This window comes from Sprattus sprattus (genome assembly GCF_963457725.1).
Source record: "Sprattus sprattus genome assembly, chromosome: 2".
In the NCBI taxonomy this organism is placed as follows: domain Eukaryota; kingdom Metazoa; phylum Chordata; class Actinopteri; order Clupeiformes; family Clupeidae; genus Sprattus; species Sprattus sprattus.
Window position 1 is genome coordinate 1,068,281 of NC_137921.1, and position 11,051 is coordinate 1,079,331.

Consider the following 11,051-nt stretch of genomic DNA (forward strand, 5'->3'; position numbering starts at 1 on the left):
TGGGGTGGGGGGGGGGCATTTTTTTTGGAATGGGGGGCTGAGTGTCATGATGCTGTCGCCAACACAGTCTGGGGGGGGGGGGGGGGGGGGGTTGTGGGGAATGGGGAATGGAATTTAGCCTGTTTAAGATGTGCGGTTTATAGTGTGGAATAAAAAAAACTTTTGTTGTAATATCTTACATTCTTGTGTGCTTGCTTTCTGAGATCACCCTCATGCTTCTTCTGCGAGGAAACAGACATCATTTAAGAGTCCATTCAAATGTGAAGTTTGAGTTTATTGGGTCACCACTAATCACCGAGTTTATTTATTCTTTCTTTATTTCTAAAGTACAAAAGTAAGTCTGGAATTAAACCCACAGCACCAAAACCAGCATTCTGTAAGGGTGACGCTTATTTCATCAAACCTGCTCTTCAGAGAGCACCTCCCTAACTGGCACTTCGACTAGTGCTCAACTTGCAACTTCTATGTCGTTTTTCTGTTTCTTATGTTAAGTAGTATTTATTGTTACACCATGTTCTATTGCTCTTAGCCTGACTTCTCTCCCTTGTACGTCGCTTTGGACAAAAGCGTCTGCTAAATGACTAAATGACTAAATGAAGCCTACGCAGATCCAGTGCGCCTAAACGCCCCCACAAAAATGAAATATTCCGGATCCTCGTCGGTCTGCTGCAGTAATGTATGTTACCGATAGAGGGCGTTGTAGAGTTAACTTTCTGTAACCAATTCCAATGTTTGAATCCATCATCAATCTTATATAGCGCTTCTCTAAGTACTCGAAGTCGCCACAGCTGACAGAAGCGTGGCTACAGGAGAGTGTGGGTGTGTGTGTGTGTGTGTGAGAGAGTGTGTGTGTGTGTGTGTGTGTGTGTGTGTGTGTGTGTGTGTGTGTGTGTGTGTGTGTGAGAGAGAGAGAGAGAGTGGGGCAGACTGACAGAAGCGTGGCAACCAATCAGCTCCTCCGTCCACCACCAACATTCATCCATTTGCATCCGATGTTTCAATATTTCACTAATGACAATATAGATTTGAATGGTGTATTTGAGTCCCCTAAATGACAAGGCACACTGCGGCCTCGGAGAAGGCACCTACCATCTGATCTATAGGGCGCCGTTTGTAAAAAAAAAAAGTTATCCTTGGAAAAGTTATTGCATGAATTTATCTCTAAATGTTTGAAAAAGTGACAATTGAATATTGTCGTGCTTTTCCCCCCCATATGATAATGCTAAATGTAACAAAGCTGAGCAGGATTTTAGAACGTGCAACAGTTTACAAACGGCGCCCCATACTTATCTGGATGAAACTTTATTGTTAACTCATGAATCCTGATCCAGTTAGCCACGTTTGATCAACATAGTTTAGCGCTATGCGCGTGCTGAAAGCGGGAATGCAAATGCAGTGGATTGTAAGGAATGTCCTTTAATGGGGGCCCGCGCGCGCGCTCTCGAGAGGCCAGCCCAGCAGTGTGCTGGGGAACCTTTCCCCGCGCGCGCGCCTCCGGTAACACATCAGCTGTCGGTCCTCGGAGTGTACACACACACACGCGCGCTGAACTGGATTATCTGTGCGTGCTGAAACTGTAAAGAATAAGAAAAGTTGATTCAGAAGTTAACGGACACGCAGCCGGTTGTTCCAACACACACACACACACACACACACACACATACATCATGTCCAGCGGCGAGGAGGACATAGACTGCCTGCTGGCGACCCTGTCTCCCGAGGAGATGGAGGAGCTCGAGAAGGAGCTTACCGTCATCGACCCGGACCCCAGCGTGCCCGTGGGCCTACGGCAGCGGAACCAGACGGATAAGCATCCCACGCGGGGCTACGACAGAGAGGCGATGCTGTACTACTGCGAACGGGAGACCAAGAAGCTCATCCGGAGAGAGCGCTCCGTGGAGGTAGAGACACGTGCCGTTAGTAGTGCTCCTTCTGGAGTGTGATGTTGTGTGCGCGTGCCAGGGAAGGTGCCCCGTCTGAGTGAGTGTTAGCCGCCTAAATACAGAGAGTATAACTGTGTGTGTGTGTGTGTGTGTCTATCTGTGTGTGTGTGTGTGTGTGTGTGTGTGTGTGTGTGTGTGTGTGTGTGTGTGTGTGTGTGTGTTTGTGTTGTCAGAGGGTATAACTGATTGTGAGAGTCTGGCTAATTGACTGTCTTCTTTTAGTACAAATGTTGTCCAGTAAACACCTAAGTGAAGACTTGTTGACCAAATTTAGTTTCTCAAAACGTCCCCTGACAACGATAATGCCAAATATATTTTATAAGCAGGGGGTCATGCTGATGATAATTGATTCCAAGGCGTTTGTCGTGCGGTCCAAACCCCATTCTGTATCCGCTACCTGCGAGAACAGGTGTCCATGAGCAGGGAGTCCTGACTATGACTTTGTTAAGGGCTGTATGTAGCACTCTGAGATTCAGTTTGAATGTAGAGTGCACCACAAATTAAATTAATTATTATTATAATTATTATTGTTTTTATGGCTGCCCTGCTGTTTAGGGGGCGGTGGAGGGGAACTGGCCTGGGAACCTTCAAGGAAAGTGCTCTGACTGTCAACAACACCTCAACACAATTCTCAATCGGCAAAACAAGTTAGAACTAGGCTACGTGTATCGTGTGTGTGTGTCTGTGTGTGTGTGTGGGGGGGGGGATTACTGGTGTTTCTACAATGCACTAAGGTTAGGGCCGTATGCTAGATACGTGGTATGATTGCGTGAGACAGGACAGCACGTAGTTGTTTTTGGCTGGGCAATGTATTTGTGTGTGTGTGTGTGTGTGTGTGTGTGTGTGTGTGTGTGTGTGTGTGTGTGTGTGTGTGTGTGGCAGTAATCCACGTGTTGGTTTGACCTGGCGATCCCCTCCCCGACTGCCCTCTTCCCCGCGGTCCGCAGAGACCCCTAACAAGCTCGCTGACTGCTGTCAAAACGCAGCCGGTGCCAATCCCGCTGCTCCGGCATTTAACGGGGTTCCGTCGGCGCTCAGATGCCTCGTCTCCTGATCTCATTATAAGTGAGTGTCCGCGAGATTGTTTGGATGAGCGGGGCTGATGAGCGCGCCCTTGGACAGGTGGTCCGCGAGGCTGGGGAAACTCGAGCCGTGCTTCGGAGCCCCCTTGGAGACACCTCGCGCTGTTTGTTTGAAAAGAGTTAAGAGGCAGAGGACGGAAAAACTCTGCGCGCGAAATGCCAGTCGCTCGCTGGGGCACCATCACACTCTGAGTTGCTTGGCAACACTGACTTCAGGCTCCACTGAAGCCGCGTGCCCCAGGGAGAGCGGTAAAAAGAGGACAGCTTGACCGAGGTCGCCCTCCTCAGCACCGAAAGCTTTTTATCAACAAAGCGGTTCACGTGTGAGTGCAACTCCGTCAGCACCAGTGAATGCCTGGGTGGTGTTCAACCACGTCAGAATATGTAGCCTACCAGTGTGTGTGTGTGTGTGTGTGTGTGTGTGTGTTTGTGGTGTATAACCACGTCAGAATATGTAGCCTACCACACAGAAAGAGGGAAATGATGGATATGTCAGCAGCCCATAAGAAGTTTACACACATCTTTCTGGCATTCTTGATGTATGTGTTTGATTTCACCAAATCAGAGCTTTGAACTGTAAAGTGATGATCGTATCATAGTCTGATCATTTCAACTGTACACATCACGCGACATAACATCAAAAGCAGTCGGAGTCAAGGTAAGCGCGAGACAGAGTGATGAAAGATCGCGCGCTCCACAGAGCCAGACGCGCGACCGGATAGAATTCCTCCGGCAGGGCTTCTCGCGCTCACACTGCCTTTTACGGACACATCTGCGAGATCTGAGAGTTCCTCAAACAATGGCGCGCGCACAATTCTCTCTGGCCGGAGGAGCGGCAATTAAAGGCAGCCTATAAATAGCTCGCGATGTGCACCTCAAAAAAATGCGTTACTCAGGATCAGCCAAGCGAGTTTTGTATAATGATTTTGAACTCAGAAGAGTTGAGGAAACATTTATAAACAGAGAGAGATTTATGCGGGGCTAGTTTTAGAATAGTTCAACATCTGAGTGTAGTCAGAGGACACGGTGGAGGTACAGGGTGAGACGCAGAGATTCTGTCCTCTTGTCAGCGGGCTGAGTTTATATCAGACTATAAAAAACTTAACCTGAAGTCCTTAGAGTTTATATCAGACTATAAAAAACTTAACCTAAGGTCCGTAGAGTTTATATCAGACTATAAAAAACTTAACCTAAGGTCCGTAGAGTTTATATCAGACTATAAAAAACTTAACCTAAGGTCCTAGAGTTTATATCAGACTATAAAAAACGTAACCTTAGAGTGCTGAAGGCAGCGGTGGAGCTGGGCAGTGACCCCACACCTACAGACTTCCTGTTCTCTGTATGGAGCTTGTTGGAAAAAAATGACACTTTAAGTAGAATGTATATTCCTTATGTTATCATCAAGACTGTGTGTATTTTCAGTTGTATATTCTGTGTGGCAATCAGTCAGTTAGAAATAGAATACTTATTATGTTTGAATTAAGAACATTCTATGTCAGTTATTTGGATAGCCTGCTTTATTGCTGAGAAGTTCTTAAGTAAAAGGGCTATGCTATTGCCTATTTATTCTCAACACAGTGTTCACTCTCATTATTGAACTCCAGCAGCTTTATCGATTGATTGGATGAGTGAGTGATTGATGTATTGAGTGATTAGGTCAGTGTGTGATTGATGTATTGAGTGATTGACTGAATCAGTGGGTGAGTGATCGCTTGCTTGCGTGATTGATTAAATGATTTATTGGGTGAGTGATTGAGTGATTGATTGATTCCCTTATGAATTAATTCATTCATTCATTCATTGATAAATATTTTGATTGATTGTCTGTCTCCTGCAGGGGGAGCTGAAGAGCGATAATAAGGCGGAGCGTCTGCGTAGGATGGGGCGAAGCCGGGGGAGGAGCTTCTCACGTAGCATCAGTGGGGAGGAGCCAGAGCAGGAGGAGGAGGAGCAGGAGGAGCAGGAGGAGGAGAGGGCCCCTCTAGCACAGGACAGACTGACAGAGAGCGCAGGGGACACAGTTGACTGGAAAGAGCGCCACCTGGAGGACAGCAGCAACACTGCATCCTGTAAGAGACTCAGGAGGACAGAGAGCAGAGAGAAAACCAGAGAGGAGAGCAAGGAGGGGGAGAAGGATGGAGGGAGCAGGAGAAAAGAGGAGGGGAGGGAAGGAGTGAGCAGAAGAAAAGAGGAGGAGAAGGAGGATGGCGAGAGCAGAAGTAAAGAGGAGGAGAAGGAGGAGGGGTGGGATGGATGGAGCAGAAGAAAAGAGGAGGAGGAGAAGGAGGAGAGGATCAGCAGCAGGACAGCAGAGCTCAGCTCCCGTCTGCAGGAGCAAACAGAACAGAAGGGAGCGGAGAGGAGGAGAGGAGAGGAGGGATGGAGCAGAAGAAAAGAGGAGGAGAAGGAGGAGCAAACAGAACAGAAGGGAGCGGAGAGGAGGAGAGGAGAGGAGGGATGGAGCAGAAGAAAAGAGGAGGAGAAGGAGGAGCAAACAGAACAGAAGGGAGCGGAGAGGAGGAGAGGAGAGGAGGGATGGAGCAGAAGAAAAGAGGAGGAGAAGGAGGAGCAAACAGAACAGAAGGGAGCGGGGAGGAGGAGAGAGGAGTTCAGAAGAGGAAGAGAGGACTCACGTTCACAGGGGCTGATATCCAGACTACAGGGAGAGATAGAGAAAAAGGAGGCTGGGGAGAGAGAGAGAGTGGTGGAAGAGAGGAGAGCAGGGGAGAGAGAGAGAGTGGTGGAAGAGAGGAGAAGAGGGGAGAGAGAGAGAGCGGTGGAAGAGAGGAGAGCAGGGGAGAGAGAGAGAGTGGTGGAGGAGAGGAGAGGAGGGGAGAGAGAGAGAGCGGTGGAGGAGAGGAGAGGAGGGGAGAGAGAGAGGGTGGTGGAAGAGAGGAGAGCAGGGGAGAGAGAGAGAGCGGCAGAGGAGAGGAGAACAGGGGAGTGGAAGACAACAGGCTCTGTGTCTAGACAGGAGGGAAAAAGAGAAGCTACAGAGGGGAAGATGGAGGAGAAGAGGGAGAGAAAGAGAGAGGTGGAGAGGGGAGAGGAGAGCATAGACAGATCAGAGGCGATCTCACGCAGGCTGAAAAGGAAGGAGAACACAGAGGAGAGGAGAATCGAGAGCAAAGACAAGAGGAGAGAGGAGTGGAAAGAGGAGAGCAGAGACAAGAGGAGAGAGGAGTGGAAAGAGGAGAGGACAGACGAGAGGAGAGAGGAGAGGAAAGAGGAGAGGAGAGTGGGGAGGAGAGAGGACAAGACAGAGGAGAGGAGAGAGAGATCAGAGAGGAGGCCTAGCAAGCTGAACAGGAACGAGAGCCGAGAGGAGAGCCACGAGACCAACCACAAAACTCTAGGCGTCCCACCCAGCACACCTGCCACCGAGGAGGGGGAGGAGGAGGATGGCAGTGAGGAAGAGGAGGAGGAGGAGGAGTGTAAGGAGGAGGAGAGCGAAGAGGCATCCATGTTCGACGGACTGCTGGAGAAGGTCCGCAGCAACGACCCCGATCTGACGGAGCTGAACGTCAACAACTCGGAGGCGATCCGCGCGGACACCCTGCTGCAGCTGGCCGAGGCGCTGCGGACGAACACACACGTGCGCTCCTTCAGCCTGGCCAACACGCGCGCCGACGACCACGTGGCCGTCGCCGTGGCAACCGCGCTCCGCCACAACGCCTCGCTGCTCAGCCTCAACCTGGACTCCAACCAGCTGACGGGCCGCGGCATCCTGGCGCTGATCCGGGTCCTGGCGGCGGAGAACGACTCGCTCACGGAGCTGCGCTTCCACAACCAGGTAGACGCTACCGGAGCATCCCAACACGGACTACCAGACTAACAAACAGCTTTCCCCCCCCCAGGCTGTTAGGCTTCTGAATCAGCAACACTGATCCACTGAACAGTCGCCGCCACCACCACTTACTCCGTGCTCCCCCACTCATACAATACACTTCCCACATATATATGCACAGTTTTAATTTCTTTTTTTAATAACCACACTTTACACTTTAAACTGCTGCTAACCCTACTTATACTTTAAATTGTTGTATGAATTTGTTATATGTTATCATATGTTATATATTATATGTTTTATTGTTAAAGTGTTACAGAGTTATATGTTGTTCTTTAAATTGCTGTATATTAATGTTATATGTCATGTTTTATTGTGAATTTTGCTGTGCTGAAGCAATTTGGTGCATGCAACAATAAACCCTTTGACCTGACTTGACTTGACTCTCTCGCCCTCTCCTCCTCTTTCCCTCCCTCTCTCTCCTCCTCTCTCTCTCCCTCTCCTCCTCTCTTCCTCCCTTTCTCTCGCTCTCTCTCCTCCTCTTTCCCTCCCTCTCTCTCCTCCTCTCTCCCTTCCTCTCTCCTCCTCTTTCCCTCCCTCTCTCTCCTCCTCTCTCCCTTCCTCTCTCCTCCTCTTTCCCTCCCTCTCTCTCCTCCTCTCTCCTCCTCTCTCCCTTCCTCTCTCCTCTTCTCTCCCTCTCCTCCTCTCTCCCTTCCTCTCTCCTCTTCTCTCCCTTCCTCTCTCTCTCCCTTTCACTCCTTCTCTCTCCCTCTCTCCTCTCTCTCTCCCTCTCTCTCCTCCCTCCTCTCTCTCCTCCTCTCTCCTCTCCTCCTCTCTCTCTCCCTCCAGCGTCACGTGTGTGGGGGGAGGACTGAGATGGAGGTGAGTCGGCTCCTGAAGGACAACGCCACGCTGCTGAAGCTGGGCTACGGCTTTGAGCTGGCCGGCCCGCGCATGACCGTCACCAACATCCTGAGCCGCAACATGGACCGCCACCGCCAGCGCCGCCAGGAGCAGAGGCAGCAGCAGGCCCAGCAGGCCCGGGAGCAGACGGGCCCGCAGAACCCACAGAGCCCAGCACAGAACCCACAGAGCCCAGCACAGAACCAGCAGGGCCCGCAGAACACACAGAGCCAGCAGAGCCAGATGGGCCCGCAGAGCCCAGCACAGAACCAGAGGATCCAGCAGAACCTGCAAAAACAGCCTGCACAGAAGAACGAGCCGGCCAGAAACGCCACGCCCTCGTCCCGGCAGAACTTCCTGACCCAGCGAGAGCAGAGGGCTCAGCTGCCCGCCCAGAACCAGGTCCAAACCCAGGTCCAGAGGCCCGCGGCGTGCAGTAAGGCGTCCGGCGCCGTGGTGGACGTGTTCAGGCAGAAGTTCTCCCAGCCGCCCAATCACACAAAGAAGCCCGGCGCTGCCGCATCGCCAGGAGCCCTCCGCTCGCCCTCAAACACACACACACACATACACCACTCCACCAAGCCCCCGCCCGCCCCCACACACACCCCCGCGGCTAAGGGCGGGGCACGGAGGGGTGTGTGTGCACTACCACCCCCTCCTCCCCCCCCTCCCCCGGGGTTGGACGTGCTGGCGCTACGGCGTTCCCTGACCCCTGTGTCCCAGAGGAGGACGGAGAACCGGACCGGAGAACGTACCGGAACCGAGAGGAGCTCTAGGGACCAGCTCCTGGCCTCCATACGCAACACCAGGACCCTCAAGAAGGTGCCACACACACACACACGCACACACACACACACACACACACACACACACACCACACACACACACACACCACACACACCACACACACACACACACACACACACACACACCACACACACACACACCACTCACACACCACACACACACATCACACACACACACACACCACATTGTTTCTTAAAACGAATGGGCTTCTAAGCTCAAATAAAAACATATTTGCAAGTCTTTGATTTATCAGAACCAAATATAGGAAAAATTGTTAGGATAGGAAACACACACACACACACACACACACACACACACACACACACACACACACACAAACACACACCACACACACATACACACAAACACACACCACACACACACACACACACACACACAGCAGCATGATTGGCTAGACTCTCAGTAAGGAGCTGCATGATTGGCTAGACTCTCAGTAAGGAGTAAGGAGCTGCATGATTGGCTAGACTCTCAGTAAGGAGCAGCATGATTGGCTAGAGTCTCAGTAAGGAGCAGTATGATTGGCTAGACTCTCAGTAAGGAGCAGTATGATTGGCTAGACTCTCAGTAAGGAGCAGTATGATTGGCTAGACTCTCAGTAAGGAGCAGTATGATTGGCTAGACTCTCAGTAAGGAGCAGTATGATTGGCTAGACTCTCAGTAGGGAGCAGCATGATTGGCTAGACTCTCAGTAAGGAGCAGTATGATTGGCTAGACTCTCAGTAGGGAGCAGCATGATTGGCTAGACTCTCAGTAGGGAGCAGCATGATTGGCTAGACTCTCAGTAAGGAGCAGCAGACAGGGATTTGGACATGAGCAGTGTTGCTGCTGACTTTGTGCATGAATTTAAACTAAACCAGTTCAAAGAACGTCTGAATGACTTTGTAATGAGTGACTACCTCTCTTTGTTATGGCGTAGGATCAGGATCTACTGCCGTGTAATTGTTACCTGTCATATGTTGGAGAAGGATCAGGGATTTAAATCTATTGTGTGCATGGCGTTGTGCAGTGTCTCTTTGAAGAGGAGGAATCAGTAAACAGTCCTTGTGTTGAGTGTCTCAATTACACACACACACACACACACACACCTTGTGTTGAGTGTCTCAATTACACACACACACACACACACACACACACACACACACACACACACACACACACACACCTTGTGTTGAGTGTCTCAATTACACACACACACACACACACACACACACCTTGTGTGGAGTGTCTCCCAGTGAAACCTGCCAAGCAAAGCAGGTCTTACTGTAAACACACCCCTCTCTCTCCCTCCCTCTTTCTTTCTCTGCTTCATTCTCTTTCCCTCTCTCTCTCTCTTCCTCATTCTCTCTCTCTCTCGTTCCCTCCCTCTCTCTCTCTCTCTTTCCCTCATTCTCTCTCCCTCTCTTTCCCTCATTCTCTCTCTCTCTTTCCCTCATTCTCTCTCTCTCTCCCCCTCATTCTCTCTCTCTCTCTCTCTCTCTCTCTCTGTGCTCTGTCAGGTCGACGTGCCAAAGTTACTTCAGTGACAGCACAAGGAGCCGTCCAGACCAGACCAGACGATACCAGACAGACAAGACCAGTCCAGTCCAGACCAGACCAGTCCAGACCAGACCACACCAGACCAGACCACACCAGGCAAGAGCAGACCGGACCGGACCGGACCGTACCAGAGGGGCAGTGGTGTTGTGGGGAGGGGCAGAGAGGGGCAACAGCACGCCTCATCTGCCCGCTCTGGACCCAATGATGTTCCAGGGACTCATCTGAAGGGATTTGGATTAAATGTCCTCTATGACTGAATGACTATTCTAGAATGATTGAGACTGTTCTAGACTCTGCTTGGGTGTTGGTGGGGGTATTAGGGTTCACTGCTATTGATGGTATTGAGGGTTCATTACTCTTTGGGGGATCATTGATGATATGGATCATTGATTGAGTATTGATGCATCTCAGCTTGGTCTACGTGTCTGGATTGAGTTAGAGCTGCACAAGTCTTACTCTGATTTTAAGGGGATTGGAAAGGGATTGTAAGCCAGACCTGGCAACCCCAGAGGAATGTCAAGCCTCAGGCCAGGACTCTCGTGAGTGTGGAGGTTTCTGGAGGGGGGGGGGGGGGTTGATTAATAGGTTAATGTAAATGTTACATTTTTGTATTCTGCCTTTGTTATGTTACAGTGTAAGTATTTGAACTTGAACTGTGTGAGTGTGTGTGTGTGTGTGTGTGTGTGTGTGTGTGTGTGTGTCTCACTAATGTATTAGTTGGATGTGTTGAGAGCAATGTGGCCATAAGTATTTATATATTTGTATCAGTCAAATTGTTTGTGCAACCAGTGTAGCCATTTTGTGACGAAACCACACCGGTGGAAGAATGATGCTGTGTACAGACGTGTGTACAGGCACGCGCATGTTTGGTTTTCTGCGTTTGTGTGATGAACTTGCTTTTGTATTAAACATGTGTCACATGTGAGGCGGGCGTCACATGATCACTCTTCTGAGGTGCTGATTGGGCGTCAC

General features: G+C 50.4%; 1 protein-coding gene across 1 annotated transcript; it reads left to right on the forward strand.

Annotated features, from left to right (window-relative positions):
- Nucleotides 1–1,667: 1,667 nt before the first annotated feature.
- lmod1a (leiomodin 1a (smooth muscle)) lies at nt 1,668–10,336 on the forward strand (the record flags this gene model as incomplete). Its single annotated transcript, XM_080833047.1, has 5 exons — nt 1,668–1,901; nt 6,471–6,818; nt 7,662–8,226; nt 8,368–8,537; nt 10,070–10,336. 5 exons carry the CDS (start codon nt 1,668–1,670, stop codon nt 10,334–10,336), a joined length of 1,584 nt encoding a protein of 527 aa, XP_080689173.1.
- Between the last annotated feature and the right edge of the window lie 715 nt (nt 10,337–11,051).